The sequence below is a fragment of the Trachurus trachurus genome, assembly GCF_905171665.1.
Source record: "Trachurus trachurus genome assembly, chromosome: 3".
In the NCBI taxonomy this organism is placed as follows: Eukaryota; Metazoa; Chordata; class Actinopteri; order Carangiformes; family Carangidae; genus Trachurus; species Trachurus trachurus.
The window spans coordinates 1689536-1711641 of record NC_139893.1 but is presented as its reverse complement, the minus strand read 5'-3'; the positions used below and the strand labels follow the sequence as shown (position 1 = coordinate 1711641).

Genomic DNA, 22106 nt, shown 5'->3' with positions numbered 1-22106 from the left:
AAAATAACAAAGTCCAGTTGCTTTTGATTTAAAATTCCTTTGAGATACTATGACTTGGACAAATGAGAATATTCACACGCTTAGGAATTTAAATGTTAGTGTGTCATTTGTAATTAAAAAAAAAAAATTAGAATAAACTTAAACAATTGGTATCAATGACAATTAATGACTTAAATATTTCAAACACTTCCCCTGGAGGATTAATAACTGGTCCTTTATTAAGAGATTAGTAATGTAATTATATTTTGACTATATTTGATTTTTATTTATTTATTTATTTATTGATGCAATAACAATCATGATAATCGTGACACTGTGATTATTTCTTTGACAATAATCGTACCAAGAAAATCTATAATGGTGACATCACTAGACTGACGACGTGTTTCTGTTTCCACCACCGACTCTGGTCTGGTCGTCGTTCACATCGTGTTAAAGAACGTTTGCATTAAATTAAACTAGTGTCAGTGGTGTGAGTGTGTACCAGTGGTGTGGGTGTGTACCAGGTGTGGGTGTGTGTACCTGGGGAGTCCGCGGGGCAGGGGGAAGGTGGGCGGCTGCTCCCCCTCCAGGCTGCCGGGGGCCGAGGGGGGGGTCAGCAGGGCGTTGTGGTGGGAGGAGGTGAGCAGCAGCGGCAGCACCGTGTGACAGGCCTGGTCGTTCAGGTGGAAGCGGTGGCCGCAGTAACGGAACTTATGGGACACGGTGAGGACGTTGGAGAAGGCCGAGCGCTCGGCGAAGGTCACGGCCCACTGCACACACAGACAAGGAGGGGGGGGGGGGGGCAATTAATCCTTTGTTTTCATCATTTCATTTGTATGCCATTACATCACCAAATCACTTTCAGTAGATTGTAGCTAGGTACAAAATAATTCACCCAAATAACTTCAGATAAGACCAAACACAGATAAATGAAGAGCTCTTTTCCAAACCATTTTGCTGTGTACTGAGCCTATTCACTGCTCCATCAACATAGGCTATCACGTCAAATCGCTACATTTCCCTGTTTAAAAGGCACCGCAAGATGCAGTTCTCTTCCAAACCGCGATAAGCGCCAAATCTATTTTTAGCCAAAACGCGACATCTCCTCCCTCTCAGAATTCTATGAGGCTCCATGCAGTCCAACATGGCGGTGCTCTGAACCCAGGTTTGTTTTCAGTCATTCATTCAGTAGTTTCTGGGTTCTGTGTTAATTATCTGTTTATGTGGTGGACAGTGGGCCGTTAAGTAGCTACACCCCCACAGCCCGCGCATAGATATAAATTATCGCGATATATTGCCATATCGATATTTTTGCCCACCCCTAACTTCCATAGTCCATAGTTCTCTTTCTCTCTATATGTCAAGAGACTTTTGGGTAAGTAACCATGGACAGACTACATTACCGTCGCCCCCATCAACTCATCAACTCAAGGTGTCTCGTTTTCTTGCCAGGCATTTCTTCAGAAAAGAAATCCTGACCAGCGCGATCGAACTTTGTCGTCAGTCGCGTGACGAGCGACCAAATCGGCTGAAAATATTTGCCGTTGCAGTTTTGGAAGCTGTCTTGTCTGAAGCGCATGCACCCTCGAGCGTTTTTGATGCTTTGGAAGCTTTTGGTGTGAACGCACAGTAAGCTCATGTCAAGGTGTGATAAATCATTTTCCAGGACAACTCAAGCTTTTCCATGGCATTTCTCATTTTCCATGACTGGAGAATTATTCAACCATTTTCCAGGTTTTCCAGGTTTTCCAGGACGTGTGTGTGTGTTGTGTTTTTACCTGGTTGAGAGATCCGTCGACGTGCTTCGACACCATCATGACGGCGGGGCTGATCCCGGGCCGGGTGGCGGGGGGAGGGGCCAGGGCGGGAGACCCCAGACTGACCGAGGCCGAGGCCGAGTGGGAAACACGCTGGACCGCCCCCCCTCCCCCTCCCCCTCCCGCCTGCTCCCCCGCTCCGCCGCCGTCCCCCTCAGACAGCGTGCAGGCGTACATCAGGATGTTTTTACTCAGAGAGTTGGCGTCGCCGGTCGGGAACGCCACCGGGATGCGGGAGGAGAAGGACACCTGGGGGGAGGAAGAGGAGGGGGAAGGGCACATTGTTTATATTGTATAGAAACACACAAGGCAAGATCTTAACTTTTTTTTTTTTACCACTTTTTAAACTTTTTTTTTTTTTTAATTTTACCACTTTTTTCTAGAATTGTTTTTGAGAAATATTACCACTTTTTTTTTTTTTAATTTTACCACTTTTTCCAGAATTGTTTTTTGAGATATTTTACTAATTTTTTTCTAGAATTTTTTTACCTTTTTTTTTTCTTGGTAATTTTACCACTTTTTTCTAGAATTGTTTTTGATAAATTTTACAGATTTTTTTTCTAGAATTTTTAAAAACATTTTTTTTAATTTTACCACTTTTTTCTAGAATTTCCTAACTTTTTTTTTTTTTTTAATTTTACCACTTTTTTCTAGAATTGTTTTTGAGAAATTTTACCACTTTTTTAAACTTTTCTTTTTGAAATTTTACCACTTTTTTCTAGAATTGTTTTTGAGAAATTTTACGACCTTTTTTCTAGAATTTTTTAACTTTTTTTTTTTTAATTTTACCACTTTTATCTAGAATTTTTTTACTTTCTTTTTTAGAAATTTTACCACTTTTTTCTAGAATTGTTTTTGAGAAATTTTACTATTTTTTTTCTAGAATTTTAACTTTTTTTTATTTATTTTTTTTTAATTTTACCACTTTTTTCCAGAATTGTTTTTGAGAAATTTTACTATTTTTTTTCAAGAATATTTTTAAACTTTTTTTTAAATTTTACCACTTTTTCCTAGAATTGTTTTTGAGAAATTTTTCAATTTTTTTTCTAGAATTTTTAAACTTTTTTTTATTTTATTTTACCACTTTTTTCTAGAATTGTTTTTGAGACATTTTACTATTTTTTTCTAGAATTTTTTAACTTTTTTTTTTTTTTTAATTTTACCACTTTTTTCTAGAATTGTTTTTGAGAAATTTTACTAATTTCTTTTCTAGAATTTTTTTACTTTTTTTTGGGAGATATTTTACTACTTTTTTCTAGAATTTTTTTTTTTGGGGGAGAAATTTTACCACTTTTTTTCTAGAATTGTTTTGACCACTTTTTTCTTTAAAAAAAAAAAAAGTTTTTGGTGATATTGTACCACATTCATTTCCCTACAATATTTCCACAAATTCACACCACTGGCCCTTGCTTCAAAATTTTGTCCAATGGGGGTCCATGGTCTCCAGATGCACGTTGAGGAATACAAAACTACTCCAGAGTATTCATCAGCATGATGAGGAATGAGTCAATAATGACTGAATTTCATTTTTTGGGTCAACTATTATTCCTTTAACCTGCTGAAACGACGCATATCTCCACCTGGTGTCGAGGAGGACACAATGTAAACTGGGACAAGGGCGTTGTCTCAACCGGAGCTGAGACTGTAAACACGCTCCATGTTTCCCTCCTCCGTGCTGCTGCTGCTTTTTTTCTAGAATTTTTTTTACTTTTTTTTTTTTTTTACCACTTTTTTATAGAATTTTTGAACTTTTTTTGGGGGGGGAATTTTACCACTTTTTTCTAGAATTGTTTTTGAGAAATTAAAAAAATAATAATAATTCTAGAATTTTTGAACTTTTTTTTTTTTTTTTTTTGAAATTTTACCACTTTTTTCTAGAATTTTTTTTTACTTTTATTTTTTTGGGGAGAAATTTTACCACTTTTTTTCTAGAATTTTTTTTACCACTTTTTTTTTTTTTTTTTTTATGTTTTTGGAGAAACTGTACCACATTAACTCCACCTGGTGTTGAGGAGAACACAATGCAAACTGGGACAAGGACTCGACTGGAGCTGAGACTGTAAACACGCTCCATGTTTCCCTCCTCGGTGCTGCTGCTGCTGTTAATGCTGCTGCTGTTAATGCTGCTGCTGCTCACCTGCACCTGTCTGAAGATCCCCTGGTTGAACTCGTCCAGGTACTTGACGTGCCAGACCAGGAAGGAGCCGTCGGTGGGGTGGATGGTGAACAGCATGTCGGGGCTCTTGTTCCACTCGGTGATCAGAGTCTCCATCTTCCTCTCCAGCAGCATGGAGGGCAGCGGCATGCTGGAGCTAGAGCCGGGGGAGGAGGCCTTGGTGCTGCCCTGCTCCCCCGCCTCCCCCTCCTCCCCCTGCTCCGACGACGCCTTGTCCGACATGTCGTCCAGGTCTGGAACACAGGGACACAACACCCTTTTTATTATTATAATTATCATTATTTTCCAACAAAATAAAGATAGATGGGCATTAGATATTTGGGGTAAACCAAAGCTGCGTACTTACTGTGAAATAAAACAGGTATTTGGCCCAGAAAATTATGTTTTGTATAATTTTTCTTAAAGAGATAGTTCACCCAAAATTGAAATTTACTCCCCCTCGTGTGGACTAAGGGCTGGGAGAAGTGCCAGAGTCCTCCGTGGTTTCTCTGAGTTACAGGGGGTCTCGGCGTAGCAGTGCATGTCCATATGACAAAAAGACACACCAAAAAACATCCAAATACCTCCATGCTGCTCGTATGTAATGTCCCTCTTGTATTGAAGCCCCGAAATGCAAAATTGTCCCGAAAAAAATTAATTAAGTCTATTTTTCAAGCTTGTTTGTAGCGGAAGCTTCTCGAAGCTCCTCTTCCCAGTTCGTCACCGGGAAGAGGAGCTTCCGCTACAAACAAGCTTGAAATATAGACTTATTTAATTTCGCATTTCGAGGCTTCAATACCAGAGGGACATTACATACGAGCAGCATGGAGGTATTTGGATGTTTTTTGGTGTGTCTTTTTGTTACGAAGACAGTTGGTATCCATTTACAACCGTTATATGGACATGCACTGCTACACCGAGACCCCCTGTAACTCAGAGAAGCCACGGAGGACTCTGAAACTTCTCCCAGCCCTTAGTCCACATGAGGGGGAGGAGATAATGAGGGGCATTTCAATTTTGGGTGAACTATTCTTTTAAATTGTTTATTTGTGTCGCACTTGTGTGGCAGGTAACTAGTCTTTGTTTTCTTGTATTTGTCATTAAATGTGTCTTGTAATCCCATAGGGGATGGGTCACAGTGGTGGCATGACACGGAAATAAAAATTCATTAATTCATTCATATTATTGCATGATGTTGGTTGTAAAGGGGTGAGTGGCTGTGTGGGTCGTACCAAAGTCGAACTTCATGGGGGAGCCGTCGGGGTCCAGGGGGTCGTCGGTGGTCTGGTCCAGCTGCTGCTCAGAGAACTTCCTGAGCTGCAGCATGAAGACGTCCATGGACGCGGTGAAGCTCAGGTCCTTGTTGTTGAGCCAGTGAACCACGAACCCCCCTCCACCAGAACCATCATCTGGACTGAAGACCGCCGAGTCGGCCAGCACCGAGGGGATGTCTGAGAGGGGGGGGGGGGGGAGGAGAGAGGAGGAGAAGTGTAGTGTTATAGAGGCTCGACCTGAGCAGCAGCAGCAGTTGATGTGACTCAGCTGTTTCCCCGTTGTGCAACGATCAGCTGAGACTGAGGCTGTTGACACGGAAACCATCTGAACAGAAAATGCAAAAGTGGCGTTGCGTTCTCACTGGGGCTGCAACGAGTAGCATATTTTACTATCCGAATGTTCGGGGTCACTATTCAACAGTGTTGGGCAAGCTACTTGGAAAATGTAGTGAGCTAAGCTACAAGTTACTCTACATAAAATGAAGCTTCACTACACTGAAGCTACACACCTGAGAAATGTAGCAAGCTACGCTACAATAAAATGACTAAAGTAGCTTAGCTACATCAAAGCTAATAGCTCTAAGCTATTTTTTTGGCCGAAGCCGAATACCGAATAAAATCAAAATGCTTGGCTGAATAACTGAATAATACTGAATACCGAAAGTGGTTTTACAGTGTTTTTTTTTTTTTTAATAGGGCCTATTGGATAAATAAAATATTTTTTTAGACTTAATTTTCAAAGAAAGTAAATGTTTATTGACTATTCTGACAGTTTTTGAATATTCCAGTTGCCGTTGCTCATCAAAGAAGCACGCCCCGCTGCAGCAGATGGGCATCAGCAGATACATACATGACGTCACATGTTAGCGGTGCATTTAAGGTCTAGAAATGCCTGGGGAAATGTAGCTTCTGTGGACGCTACCGCGCTACTGATCAATTAAATAGCTTAACTACTGAAAAGCTATTTGATGTAGAAAACAGCAAACAAAAAATAAAAGGAGAGAGAGAGAGAGAGACCTGCCGTCGTGTAAAAAACAACAACAAAAGTGTCACAACTTCCTGTATCTGGCCCTTCAAAATAAAAGCCCCATAGCCTTTATACAGTTCAGTCATATTGATTTTGACTTAATTTTGACAAGACACGGCTCCAAATGTTTTTTTTTTTTTCCTGCGACCAATCGACCAATGACATTTTGGTCGGCTAATGATTTTTTGGCTATTTGGGGGCAGCCCTAAGAACAAGTATCCAACATTTTAAACATGTTTATAAGAAGTCTGAAAACCTGGAAAAGCAGAATTAGGTCCCTTTAGATGCAAAACAAAGATTATCCAGAATCCTCATCTTTCCATGTCATTAAAAGCTGGATACTCCACAGTCGGCAGTGCAGCTACATCTGGATCTACAGCCGTGTTGCCATGTTACCTGTGTTGGGGTTGATGCTGGCGGAGATGTGGAAGTGACAGAGTGCGTTGGCGTGGTGAGCGATGTGGCGGTGCGTGTGAGCGTCCTGCGTGCCGAGCTGAGACGGCAGCAGCTCGCTGTGAGCCACCAGCGCCGAGGAGCGTCGCCGGCCTCGACGCAGGTGCTTCAGGTGGTGGATGGACTGGAGGAGCACACACACACACACACACACACACACACACACACACACACACACACACACACACACAGAGAGAACAACAGGGGGTTAATATGATATTTATAGGCAGTGCTGCAAACTGTATGTGCAGGGAAATACTCCTGCTCACAGGTTTCATTTGTGTTCAGATGACGTCAAAATATCTCAGGTTGCCTATAATGAAGAGAATATATATAATTAATTGAGGAGACCTCGGTGGCTAATGCAAGTGAAATGTTTGTAAATGCACGTGTCAACATCCTTAAAGGGATAGTTCACCCAAAATTTAAATTTCCCTCATTATCTCCTCCCCCTCATGTGGACTAAGGGCTGGGAGAAGTTTCAGAGTCCTCCGTGGCTTCTCTGAGTTACAGGGGGTCTCGGCGTAGCAGTGCATGTCCATATGACGGTTGCAAATGGATACCAACTGTCTTCGTAACAAAAAGACACACCAAAAAACATCCAGATACCTCCATGCTGCTCGTATGTAATGTCCCTCTGGTATTGAAGCCCCGAAATGCGAAATTGTCCCGAAAAAAATTAAATAAGTCTATATTTCAAGCTTGTTTGTAGCAGAAGCTCCCAGTGTCTCAGTTCACTGCTTTGCCTGTGTCAGTGCAAATCGCGTGAGATTTGAGACTTTTCGGAACAATTTCTCATGTTGGGGCTTCAATACAAGAGGGACATTACAGACGAGCAGCATGGAGGTATCTGGATGTTTTTTGGTGTGTCTTTTTGGACGAAGAAAAGTGAGCTCCGTTCTCAACCGTCATATGGACATGCACTGCTACGCCGAGACCCCCTGTAACTCAGAGAAGCCACGGAGGACTCTGAAACTTCTCCCAGCCCTTAGTCCACATGAGGGGGAGTAGATAATGAGGGAAATTTCAATTTTGGGTGAACTATCCCTTTAACGCTGTCCCCAGAAACCTGATGTATAGATGTATGTGTCGGCTTGATGCCTCAGGAAATCATATAATCAACAGTCTGATTAAGGTGTCAGTCTCTGCACTGGAGACACTGTACAGTTTCTCTTTTAACTTTCTAGAAATTTCAATTTTTTATATCAAATATGTAGTTCCTTTTATTTATTTATTTATTTATTATTCTCTTTTATTTTATGTGTTGTGTGTCTTTTGCTGTGCTGTTCATCTCAAATAAAGATATACTGTATATATTCCTCTTTAGAAACTGTATAGATGTGATAATTTGTTTATTTCATTGCATCTCTGAAGTTGTGTGTTAAGAGCTGCAGAAACAAACGTCTAAATTAACTCAGAGAGTGAGTTTACCTCCAGAGCGTGCTGTATCTTGTCCTTGTTGCCCCCCAGGCCGGGCAGGCTGGAGCTGAAGGAGTGTGAGTTCTCAGAGATCTGTCCTCCCAGCAGACTGTCCTCTGGCAGCAGCGTCTCAGACCACAGCCGACACACGCCGTCCTCACAGGACGTCAGCAGCACGTTGCACACCGAGCCCCTGAGGAGTAGAGGGAAACGCTCTTTAGACATTATGAACATTTATAAAACGTAAAGGTGAAATCCGGCGATCTGATTGGTTGTTAACCGTGGTATAATGAATATACCACGGCTACTATTCTAAAGCCTTATCACAGCGTAGGCTATCACTCCGCCTCAGGCACGTATGACTGGTATGAATGGAAGTTGTTGTCATGTATCCATGACAACGGACTGTTGCAGTCCGTAGCAAAAGACAGTTGATGTTTTTACGATGTTAAAAACTGGACTAAAGTAGTTGACTTCACATGTTTAAGGTAGGGGTGGGCGATATGGCAAAAATATGATTTTTTTTAAATGAAGTCACGATTTCGATTTCATCACGATCTTAAATTGAAAAAAGAAAAACAGGCAATTTAGGCCAAAGAACCTTTCTGAACAGATTTTAATCTAAATAGTTTTGCCAACATGTGCAAACAACGTAAACATAGTAAAAGGTAAACAACAACACTCTGATAAAGTGCACTCTTGAACATAAAAGGTAGCTTTCAATAAACTTGAAAGTAAAATATTAATGAAGACATTACTGTTTGTTTTATTCAACACAGTCATTTTAACAGGATTTTAAGTATCAAAACACTAAATAGCTGATTGAAAAGGCTCAAATAAAAATACAAACTAAAGTAACTGTTGTTATCTCTTTTAGTAAACTTTGCAAATGTCCTTTGATTGCGCTTTGCAGCATAGAACTGCAATTTATAGAATGAGCCCCAGACGATCCTACGATCTCTGCACTTTGGCAGATCGTCTACACGCTCTAATCCTTCATGATGTAATATCACCATATCGCCCAGCCCTAGTTGAAGGTGAACTTTCACCTCCAGAGGGTACTGAGCAGTGACAGAGCTACTTGGAGCTAACGTCTGGAGGCAAGGGACTAGTTTTTTATTGAATATTATACAACAGTTAGTTCCGACCGGTCCCAAACGAGCAATTTGATTGGACAACGAGACGTTCCATAGTGCTGATATACAGTATAACAGCACTGGGACTTTTTACAGACATAATCACTCCGCTGTTCAGCTGGACAGGAGCTAAGTCAGAGCCAGGCTCCCCATACAGGAGCTGCCCCATCTCTCTGCTGCTGCTGCTGCTGCTGCTGCTGCTGCTGCTGCTGCTGCTGCTGCTGCTGCTGCTGCTACAGTTATAAACGGACCTGAACATTAAAACCTGGACCTGACCTGGTCCGTCTAATTGGAGATAAATCTCTACTAAACCCGGCTGGGGAAAAAAACCGCCGCGGGGGCAACTACGTTTTGATGGCGATGTGTTTTGATATTAGCGTTTGCTGTTGTTAGCCACGTAGCTCAGCTACTTAGCTTCAACTGTGTTTATATTGATTACATAGCAGATAAACAAATGTAATACGGTATCGATAACGTCTCTGTGTCTTCACGCTGGTCCTGTTGCTGCGGTGCTGATCAGACACGGGCTCAGAACCAGAACCAGCACTGGAAGCAGCTCGGTGGAGAAGCTTGTAGCTCGTAGCAAGCTAGTATGAAATGTTTATGTGTTGCCTGGCAACAGCCTTGTCTCCCTTCCAGTTGCAGAACTATTTCTGTTGGCGGAGCCAAATAAATGATTAAATAAACACACAAATCATAATCTCTTGTAGTTTATTACTGTTCTAAAAATGCGCTCGTAGCACTGTTGTATAAAAGCAATATCACACTCGAGGTCGTGCTGTTGTACTGTATATCAGCACGGTGTGATTATCTGACCGAATCACAGCCGTGCTGATATACAGTACAACAGCACTCCCTCTCGTGTGATATTGCTTAAATATGTATTTCTGGTTAAATAAAACTACACAAATTTGATTGTGTATCCCTCTTTTATATTGTCATTATTGGTAACCGTTTTATAAAAGCAATACATCACTCCAGTCCGTGGTATATGCTCATTATACCACGGCTAAGGGGCGTTGTTCAGCCCGACGAGAGGCCTGTCGTGATATATTGCTTAATTATATTTCATCCTGACAGAGCATCAGTGTGGCTCAGGTTTATCATCTCCACTGTGCCGATGCAGGTTTGATTAATTCTAGTGTAAAAGAAGAGACGGTGAAACTGTGAACGAACGTGGGAGGAATCAGATCGACTGTCACACGTCCAGGTTTCAGTCCAGGAGAACAAACTGTTCATGTTTCCTCCTGCTCATCAACATCAACACTGTGTCAGGCTTTAGGAGGAGACATTTTGCCACTTTTTTCTAGAATTCTTTTTGAGAAATTCTACTACTTTTTGCTCACGGCTCTGCTCCGCCGTTCTAAAAATAGCTTGCACCGTCAATTAAAGGGACAACGAGGAGTTTCTATTTGGTTATAAAAAGTCTGATATTAATGTGGATGAATCTCCGTTACCACTTGTTAATGGTCCATTTTAGATAAATCTATGGTTTTGTCTCTATGGTTATTTTGTTATTATTAGTGGTGGTGGAAATGCTGGGCGAGCTGACCAGCATTTCTTTACTTTCGGTTTCGTGGCGAGTCATGAGAATAACGCCGCCGAATCTCCGTTTATGCAGGGAACTACGACGGTATGTGATCGTCTTCCAACCTCTGACTTTAATTCTTGATGAATGAAAACATGAGTCTGTCTTGCACCGGTCAAAGAATTTCACGGTGCGGAGGCTCATAAATGTAGTGTGGACAGTGTGTGTGTGTGTGTGTGTGTGTGTTTACTTGGGCATGAACTTGCTGGTCTTCCTCCAGGACATGCCGGTGACGGAGCGAGGATGAGCCAGGTAGACGAAGGAGAAGTGAACAGCCGGAGGTTTCTTATTATCGCTGGCGTCTTGGACCACGACGGCCGAGCGCCACCCGGTGCTCGGGTACCACACCTTCAGCAGACAGTCGTCCTTCCCCACCGTGGCAAAGTACTCTCCGTCAGGTGACCACTTGGCCACGTGGACGGACGCCGCCGTTCTGACACAAACACACAAAACAAACACAAGAACAAAAGAAACACAATCAGCTACATTGGTGGAGATCTTGAACTTGGAGATTTCAGAAGAATGTAGCGGTGTTGGAAAAGGGAAGAGAAATGATCAAAACACGTTTGGCCCCACAGTCAAGGTAACATTATCATGGAGAATTGAGGATATGTAGCCCACATGTACATGATTACCCTTACTGTACCTCTACCCTGGACACCTTAACTCCCAAGGGTCTGAATGAGGACTTTAACATTAGACCTTTTTTGTGATTCTTTTGTGAGCTCTTTGTGAGCTTTTTTTGTTGTGAGCTTGGTGAAAAATTTGTGAAAGAGTCTGTATAATATATGAGATGATTCTCCTGATGTTATTTATCATGAGATTCGACTGTGACGGGTCTTGCTATTTGCTATTTGCTTATTTGCTATTTTCTATTGTCTATATTCTATTTTCTTGTGATATATGTGGTTCCTGAGATGTCCTGCATATGATCGTTGTAGTAGCTACTTCTCATGTTTTGCTTCTTGATACTTATCATGAGGGAGTCCTACTGTTGGATTATATGCATGTTTGGTCTTCTATATAATGTTAACTTTTCCATTTTTTGTGGTTGGATTGGTCCTTTATCTAGTTCAAGGTTATAGGAAATTGAACTTTAAAATATAATTAAATCTAAAATATGTTAAATCTCTAAACATGATTAAAATGTATAAAATGTAAAAAATGTGATAACCTTGTATTAGACTTTGAAAATTAGCCATCCTATTACTAACAGGCGCCTCTAATTTATTAGATGTGCATGACGGCCAGTCGGCCTGATGGGTGTTGATCTATTTAAATTATGATGGAGTTTTGACAGATATATTTTTTGTATGTTTTTATTTTGCACAAGGTGTGTTCTGATACATTCCCTTTACCATGTGACTCATCATGTGACCCTCAGGGGAAGGTTCAATGATGTGTATGAGTTAGTCTGATGAAGAGCAGTGCGCTCGAAACAACAAATAAATAAATAAAAAAGTTGATCACACAAAAAAACGAAACACAATCAGCTACATTCACTTCTGCAGAGGAAACAAACACAAACAGCTGGATGAGCTGCTGCTGCTGCTCCACTTCCCTGTTCCCGTGGCTGCACCGCACCGGACGCACACACACGTGTCATCAGCTGACAATTACTGACAGGGCATTATCATGTGTGTGTGTGTGTGTGTGTGTTTACACAGCTCATAACAACGTACTGAACTCAACTCTTTCATGTGCAGCTGCTTGTAGCCAATCAGTAACTAACTGTCTGTATGTTTTATGAGTGAGAATGATGAGACTCTACGACCTTGAAGAGGAGGAAAGTTAAATATTGTCTGCAGTCTGCACAGGTCAGAGGAGAGATGCATGATGGGAAGAAGAGAGAAACATTTTGCTGTTCTGGGTTTCTGCTGCATATACCCTTTTCTCTATTTGTCCATCAACACTTTATAAATGGGAGACAATGTGCTCGACTCACATGAACAAAGACAAAAACAGGGTGCTGAAACTCTAATGAGGTATAAAGTTAAAAAAAAATGTAAGAAACAGCACTCTAAGTTTAAAGGGATAGTTTAACATTTTGTCAAATCGGCCCATTGCCATAATCCCTATAGTCATAGCAGTAGGTTTGTTACCTTTAATTGTCGGTGCAAGCTGTTTTTAGAACGGCGGAGCAGAGCCGTGAGCTGCTCAGAGCTACGCTACGGAGGCTCATTATGGGATTTCTTGGTTTCTCTCATCAAACTCATCAAATACACAATCCAACAACTCCACAACGCTCTGGTGGACAAGTTGTGAGCTGCACATTCACCACGCTATGAGATAATAACACAACGTTACCACACAGAGTTGTTTTAGAGGGAAATTCATGCAAAACCGCTGATGCGCGTTGCCTTCAGGGACAGTTTTTCATCAACAGTCTCTGTATTTCCCTCTAAAACAACTCTGTGTGGTAACGTTGTGTTATTATCTCATAACGTGGTGAATGTGCAGGTCACAACTTGTCCACCAGAGCGTTGTGGAGTTGTTGGATTGTGTATTTGATGAGTTTGATGATGAGGGAAACCAAGAAATCCCATAATGAGCCTCCGTAGCGTAGCTCTGAGCAGCTCACGGCTCTGCTCCGCCGTTCTAAAAACAGCTTGCACCGACAATTAAAGGTAACGAACCTACTGCTATGACGATAGGGATTATGACAATGGGGCAATTTGCCAAAACGTGAACTATCCCTTTAAAGGAAACTTGGAGTGCTGTTTCCTACATTTCAACACTGGAACATGAAGCACCGAGGCCTGAACCCACTTGCACTGCCAGACGCAGGTCCAGTCGTTGAGGACGGGGTGAGGTTTGTCGTCCGTCAGCTCCTCCTCCTCGATCAGAGCGTCGGCCAGCGGCGGCGCCCACAGCTGCAGCCGCTCCGTCGCCGCCAGGATACGGTTCCCTGAGGAGAGACAGACACACGGGCGCAGCGTTACACATAGGGAGGTCACAATTATAGATTATCTTGGTACGATTATTGTCAGACAAATAATCACAGAGTTACGATTATCACGATTATTCTGCATTCATTAATTTCACAACACTATGAATGTGTAAAATCAAATATAGTCAAAATATAAGTTACATTACTCATTGTTTACACAAAATATTTCAAGTATCTCTTAATATATGACCAGCGTTAGATCAAATCAAATCAAAATCTTTTGGGCTCTCTAAAGAGTCCTGTAGTGTCTGTAAAAATCTTGGCTATTTACTCTTTTATGCTTGTAAAAATCTTGTCTATTATCTATGCTTGAATATCCTTGTTATTAACTTTTATGCCTTGTTTTTTTGCTGAATGTTTGTATAGTTGTGCATATTTGCTATTGTCTTTTAACCTATCTTTTCTCCCTCACAGCCCCCCTCCCCCCTCCCCTCAAGAAGCTTATGCCTCTTGTCAGGCCATCATTGTAAATAAGAACTTGTTCTTAATTGATTCTGCCTGGGTAAATAAAGGTTAAATAAAAAAAATAAAATCTATGTGAATCAGAAAACCCAGTAGCAAGAGAGGACAGTGCACGCACAGCCAAGACAATGAGCAGGTGCAGGACAAAAAACAACAAGAAGGAAAAACAGACAGAATGTCCGCACAACTGCTATAATCAAGCTCCCAAAAAATGTATTAGGACAACGTTTCGACCACTTGGGTCTTCATCAGGTCATCTGATTTCTATCATAAAATCCGATCATTTCCTCCCCCAGATAACTTTGGTGTCATTACAAGTGGTTGTGATGAAATGAGCTCCAGCCGAAAGGCGCGTATATCCGTATAATGGAGTCTACAGGGCAGCAGAATGCAGCCTCTAAATAACACATTATCTGCAGAGAAACTCCTTCATTTCACCAAGATTTAGTTCTGATAGGCTAGTGCTATTCCCCTCTGAGTCCGGGGTTAGCTGTTATCAACATCCGGGGTCTGTAGGTTGACCTACTGACCTCTGACCTGGATGATGTCATCTCTGAGCGCCGAGCGACTCATTCTGATAATAATCATTCTGCTTCGGCATTCGGGTCCATTTTTATCTCAACTAGAGCTTTAGTGAGATGATCATCCAGGTCAGAGGTCACTAGGTCAACCTACAGACCCCGGATGTTGATAACAGCTAACCCCGGACTCAGAGGGGAATAGCACTAGCCTATCAGAACTAAATCTTGGTGAAATGAAGGAGTTTCTCTGCAGATAATGTGTTATTTAGAGGCTGCATTCTGCTGCCCTGTAGACTCCAGTATCCACAACTTTCTGAACGTCATCTATGGTCAAAACTGGCTTCCAGTTTTGCCGGTTTGGTGGAATTGTACGTTTACGTTTCCATGGTTTTCAGGCGTTGTCATAGTTGCGGTAAACGCATGGATCTATTAACGCTGGCTTTTAACACGGATGTCAGTCTGTGTGATATCCATTGTTAAAAGCTGCTGTGATGATCCATGCCTTTTACAGATTTTCATTGAAAAAAAAAAAAAAAAAAAAGAAATCCATGCATTTACCACGACTACCGAAACCATGGAAACGTAAACATAAAATTCCACCGGAAGAGCAAAACCGGCAAAACTGGCTACGTTTTTGACGTTCGGAAAAAGGTGGATATGGATATACGCGCCTCTCGGCTGGAGCTCATTTCATCACAACCACTTGTAATGACACCAAAGTTATCTGGGGGAGGAAATGATCGGATTTTATGCTAGAAATAAGGTCCAGATTGTAAAAAACGGTAATTACGACAGCTGAGTCGTACTGTACCTTGTGGGTCCCAGGCCAGGTTGTAGGTGATGGCGTCCAGGAAGAACTGTCCTGTCTTCTGCCACTGGTAGTTCAGTTGCTGTTGGCGACAGAGAGAGAGAGCGACACAAAGAAAGAAAAGATGAAGAGTTACTGAGATGATCACAGAGACCTGGTCCAGGTCCAGGTCCAGATGTGGAGCTGCTGCAGCTGTTTGTGTTTGTGTTTCTCACCTTGTGGCGTTTGTTTGTGTTGGTGCAGAGCGGCTCGAAGATGCACACGGTGTTTCCATAGGACGCAGCGATCTGGAAACACACAGCAGAGCTCTTCATCATCATCATCATCATCATCTTCATCATCATCATCATCATCATCATCATCATCATCATCTTCATCATCATCATCATCATCATCATCATCATCATCATCATCATCTTCATCATCACAACATTACTCACAGCTTCTGCACAGTCATTCACACAGGATGGAGGAGGAGGAGGAGGAGGAGAAGGAGGAGGAAGAGGGGGAGGAGGAAGAGGAGGGGGGAGGAGGAGGAGGAAAAGGAGGAGGAAGAGGGGGAGGAGGAAGAGGAGGGGGGAGGAGGATGGAGGAATGAAGAAGAATGGGAAGGAGAAGGAAAAAGAAGAAGATGAGGAGGAGAAGGGAAGAGGAGGAGGACGGAGGGAGGATGGAGGAGGAAGAGAAGGAAGAGGAGGAGAAAGAAGAGGAAGAGGAGGAGAAGGAAAAAGAAGAAGAGGAGGGGGGAGGAAGAATAGGAAGGAGAAGGAAAAAGAAGAGGAGGAGGAGAAGAAGGGAAGAGGAGGAGGAGGGAGGAAGAGAAGGAAGAGGAGGAGGAGGAGGGAGGAGGAGGTGGTGGGGAACTGTGCAGGAAGCAGGACGGAGGAGAACTCGGCCGCAGCAACTCAGGCTTCATGTTGGTGTGTAACTGATAGTGTCGTTGTGTAACGTGTGTGTGTGTGTGTGTGTGTGTGTGTGTGTGTGTGTGTGTGTGTGTGTGTGTGTGTGTGTGTGTGTGTGTGTGTGTGTGTGTGTGTGTGTGTGTGTGTGTATAGTGTGTATTGTGTAGTGTGTGTGGACTCACCCGTCCCAGCTGGTGTGAACACTCCACACATCCCACCTGGATGTTCCCGTGCTGAGCTCCAGGGATGATCTGCACACACTCAAAGTCACTGGCCAGGATGACCACGTCACAGCCTGAACCGTAGGCCTGAGGGACACACAACCACACACACATTAATACACATTAATACACACATTAATACACACACAATACATACATTATTATAAAACATAAAGGTGAAATCCGGCGATCTGATTGGTTGTTAACCGTGGTATAATGAGCATATACCACGGCTACTATTCTAAAGCCTTATCACAGCGTAGGCTATCACTCCGCCTCAGGCAACGTATGACTGGTATGAATGGAAGTTGTTGTCATGTATCCATGACAACGGACTGTTGCAGTCCGTAGCAACAGACAGTTGATGTTTTTACGTAGTGGAATTGACATGTTGAAGGTGAACTTTGACCTCCAGAGGGTTAACAATGGTAGAGGGGACTGAGCAGTGACAGAGCTACTTGGAGCTAACGTCTGGACAGCTGGGAACAGCTTTTATTGGATAATATGTATTTCTGGTTGAATAAAACTACATGAAATTGATGCGTATCCCTCTTTCATATTGTCATTATTCGTAACTGTTTTATAAAAGCAATATATCACTCCAGTCCGTGGTCTATGCTCATTCTACCACTCTAAGGGGGAACAACGCCCCTTAGAGTGGTAGAATGAGCAGAGACCACGGCCTGGAGTGATATATTGCTTAAATACACAATGAGCCACACACCTGGAGATCAACATCATACACATCAGGATTTAAATAACACGTGTTCTCAGTCTCCTCCATGTCTGAAGCTTCTGTAGTAGAGCTGCAACAATTCATCGATTAATCCAACAATACTAGATTATTAAATTAATCGGCAACTATTCTGATAATCTAATAATCAGTTTGTGTCCAAATTCTCTGATTCCAGCTTCATTAAAGGGACATTGTGTAGGAATTCGTTGTGGTTGTATATCACAAGCAACTCAATGATATTTTTCATGCTGCATTCACGTGGAACTGGGCAGACGGCAGACGGACGACAATGAACTGTACTAGACAACTAGTGCAGTTCAGTTTGTCAGATGTGTAGCTACATGTTTGATTGACAATCCCATTTGCATCTATAAAAATGACTGAGGAGAGATGAACAGACTAAGAAGTTTATCCTATTAGAAAAAAACAGATGTTTTCATTTGAAAAAAGCTCATAAATCACAGCATATTGCAATATTTTTAAAGGTACATTGTGTAGGAATTCCTCCATCTAGCGTTGCGGTTGTATATCACAAGCAACTCAGTCGTATTTTTCATGCTGCATTCACCTGAAATTGGGCAGACGGACGACAGCCGCTGCACGTAACGGCATAAACAAGCCTCTATGTAAACAAGTGGTCCGTCAGCACGAGGCAAAACAATACACGTGACAATATGTTGTCATGGCGATGTGGTATTGTTTTACCGGCTTTCTCTGGACTTCTGTGACTAAAACGACATCTGGTTTGTTAGCGACGGCCGTCTGCCCGACTGCAGGTGAATGCAGCTGAATGCAGCATCAGTGTAACGCTCCATTCCTCCTCACTGCACCAAAAAGTCCAGATTCTCTGATTTCAGCTTCTTCAATGTGAATATTTCTGGTTTCTTTGTTCCTTTATGACGATAAACTGAGTCTCTCTTTGGTTTGTGGACAAAACAAGACATTTGAGGACGATGTCGTCTGGTGGTTTGGGAAACACTGATTGTTACCACACAGAGTTGTTTTAGAGGGAAATACAGAGACTGTTGATGAAAAACTGTCCCTGAAGGCAACGTGCATCAGCGGTTTTGCATGAATTTCCCTCTAAAACAACTCTGTGTGGTAACGTTGTGTTATTACCTCATAGCGTGGTGAATGTGCAGCTCACAACTTGTCCACCAGAGCGTTGTGGAGTTGTTGGATTGTGTATTTGATGAGTTTGATGAGGGAAACCAAGAAATCCCATAATGAGCCTCCGTAGCGTAGCTCTGAGCAGCTCACAGCTCTGCTCCGCCGTTCTAAAAACAGCTTGCAACGACAATTAAAGGTAACAAACCTACTGCTATGACTATAGGGATTATGGCAATGGGCCAATTTGACAAAATGTTGAACTATCCCTTTAATTGTTTAAATAATCAATGTATAATGGAGATAACCGGGTCATTATCAAAATACGGTGAAAAACATGTCCCTGCACTTTCCAGACACACAAATGCTTGAAAATTTAAAAAGATCATCCACATTAAACCAAAATTATGTAATTTAAAACCATTTTAAATGATGATGATAATTTCATTTTATATATTTACTGTTTTGTTTTATTTTTTTCAGTTTTAATTTCCTTTGTACCTAAAAAAACACTTGTCCCACTGCCATGGTTCAATGCTATTGGACAGTGTAAAAATATTTCCTCTTTTTTGTTTAAAAAAAAAAAAAGTGGTCAATAATGAGCAAACACTGGGCTTAATATATGAATAAAATTAAATCTAAATTGGCTGTTTAATAATAAAAATATTTTTAAAAGAATTCTGTCCTTCGATTTGGTGTCATTGGTGTTACTGGTATCACAGACCATTATTTTGAAAGGTTAAGAATATGTAAGAGAACTCCCAAGGTCAGAAAGAAGAAGAAGAGAAAGAGCCATTTAAGACAATACATTGTGAGTGTCTCTTTCATGAGTAAAAAGTAAGATATTTCCAATTAAAATGTCATTTTTCAATGTGGTTCTTTTTTTGTGTCATTGGTGTTACTTTGATTTGCGCTATAATGAAATATTTTTATGGGAAAAAAATAATAATATAATTTATAGATTTTAAGGTGCTGACTCATGCTGGCTTTGAGCTAGCTTGGACACTATTTTGTGTAATTAGCCTTTTATAGATATTTGTCATTGGTGTTACTGTCATTGGTGTTACCATGTGGTAACACCAATGACAGAAAACTCAATACGTTTGATAGATGAAAAAAAAAGAAAAATATTATAGTTGTCCATTATAGTTGGTAACATGGTCAACATGCTAATAAATAGTTCCCACTAAATTAAATTTGTGAAAACTGAATTAAAATTTTTTACTTGTTTGACTCGGAAAATCACCGTATTTTGATAATGACCCAAGTTCCGTTAGTTGCAGCTCTACTCTGTATGAACACGTTTTTAAAAAAAAGCACAACTATGAATATTTCATCAGCAGGGTGATGAGTGCAGCACAGGGAGGACACACACACACACACACACACACACACACACACACACACACTAAGAACATTACACATACACACAACATAATAAACACATGTTTTCCAGGTGCATTAAAGATATAATTACACACACACACACACAGACACACACACACACACACACACACACGGAGCATTTGTTTAGTGTCCACACTGTGTTAAGATTTGGATAAAGAGCAGCAGGTAAACTGATCCAGAAGCAGCAGCAGCAGCAGCTTCAACTGCTGCAGCTCAGAGGGACGACACCGCTCCCAGCCTGCATTATTCAGGAGAACAGGAGGAGGACACACACACACACACACTCACACACACACACACACACACACTCACACACACACACACACACACACACACACACACACACACACAGCAGGACAACGTTACAGCCAGAGCTGCGATCTAGAGTGACAGCAGCCGAGGACGACGGCGGCAACACGACAACATAACAACACACAGGGAACTGCTTCACTACAGCTGCAGCTCAGTCACCGTCACACACTGGATATACAGTCTATACACACACAGACACACAGACACACACACACACACAGACACACACATGCACGCACGCACGCACGCACACACCTTGAGTTGATGAGTGTGAATGAATCGGCTTTAAACTCGTCTTAAAACCCGTTTTTACTCCCTGGTTTTCAACTCCACATGAGACTCTCTTGCTCTTGTTTTAGTGTTTCATGGTTTTACTTTTATTTATTTAGTGTTTTATTGTTTCTAATTTACTTTTAAAAACAATGAAACAACTGTTCTACTGTCTGTTTGATTTATGTTATTGCTTTTAATTGTTTCATGTCTCTATGTGCAGCACTTTGTTTTCAACTACGGTTGTTTTAAAGTGATATATAAATAAAGTTGAGTTGAGTTAAACTGAACTTCCTGTCACTTGTTTACATAGAGGCTTGTTTATGCCGTTACGTGCAGCGTCTGTTGTCTGTCTGACGTCTGCCCGATTGCAGGTGAATGCAACATCAAGAATACGTTCCGACCTTTAAAGTTTGTCCCTCCCCTGGTTTAAAATGTGTGTTAATGTGAACAAGTTCATCCAGCGGCTGTCGTCCGTCTGCCCTCTGCCCAATTTCATGTGAATGCAGCATGAAAAATACCATTGAGTTGCTTGCGATACACAACCGCAATGCTAGATGGGAGGAATTCCTACACAATGTCCCTTTAATGAAGCTGTGTTATTGACATGTATAGATGTATAGGCCTATATATATATATATAACAGTCAGACAGAGTCACATCGCTGCCTCTAATAAACCTCTGTCACACATTAACAGTGACAGAAGCAACACAGCGAAGTGTCAGGTGTTTATTATCACGTCTCTCTACTGGAAACGTGATTTACATGGATTATCTTTAATTTACAGGAAGAAGTCTGTTGTTGTTGTTGTTGCTGCTGTGACTGTAAATCTATCTGCTGTGTTTCTGGTTGGAGCCACAGACACAGAGACCGAACTGACCTCTGACATGAACCCGGGGGGGGGGGGGGGGGGGGGGGGTTGAAGACCAGTGAACACAGTCATGTGCTGTGGTAATGAAAACTGATAAGAGGAAGTGAGAGAGAGAAAGAGAGAGAGATCACTTCTTCCTTCGCTCCTTCTCTCACAGTCGGTCATGTGAACAGTTTCACAGTCACAGCTGCTCACACCTAGAAAAATACCTCCACACACACACACACACACACACACACACACACACACACACACACACACACACACACACACACACACACACACACACACACACACACACACACACACACACACACACACACACACACACACACACACACACACACACACATGGACTTTGATCCCAGGGCCTATATAGTTATAACCTACACTACTCACAAACAAAAGTTAGTGATATTTGACCAGAATCTCCCTTTAAACAGTTCCTGCTACAGTGATATCCTATCATGAATGAATGCAGGCCTTTTAAAGGACAATTCCGGGCAAATTCAACTCGGGGCTGCATGTATGTTCCTAACATTTTAGGTGTAAAAGAAGGAATCTGAAGATGTTCAGTTTAATGTCGCCTGTTGTGCGGTAGTTGTGTCTGTCCCCGCGTCGCCACGGCAGCGATGAATGGGAGCGGATTGAAGTTCTGCTGCTGAGGCTGTTTCCATCCCTCAAAGC

The 22106-nt window shown here is 41.9% G+C and overlaps 1 protein-coding gene across 1 annotated transcript in view; it reads right to left on the bottom strand.

Moving 5' to 3' along the window:
- Nucleotides 1-22106, bottom strand: part of dmxl2 (Dmx-like 2) — a 102116-nt gene that overhangs the window by 70347 nt on the left and 9663 nt on the right. The window contains exons 2-12 of the mRNA XM_083997445.1: nt 16677-16802; nt 15808-15879; nt 15596-15674; nt 13621-13759; nt 11042-11284; nt 8140-8320; nt 6652-6832; nt 5187-5405; nt 3937-4208; nt 1761-2048; nt 523-752 (exon numbers count right to left, since the gene is read on the bottom strand). Coding sequence (XP_083853571.1) covers nt 523-752; nt 1761-2048; nt 3937-4208; nt 5187-5405; nt 6652-6832; nt 8140-8320; nt 11042-11284; nt 13621-13759; nt 15596-15674; nt 15808-15879; nt 16677-16802 — 2030 coding nt within the window. The remainder of the gene's footprint in view (nt 1-522; nt 753-1760; nt 2049-3936; nt 4209-5186; nt 5406-6651; nt 6833-8139; nt 8321-11041; nt 11285-13620; nt 13760-15595; nt 15675-15807; nt 15880-16676; nt 16803-22106) is intronic.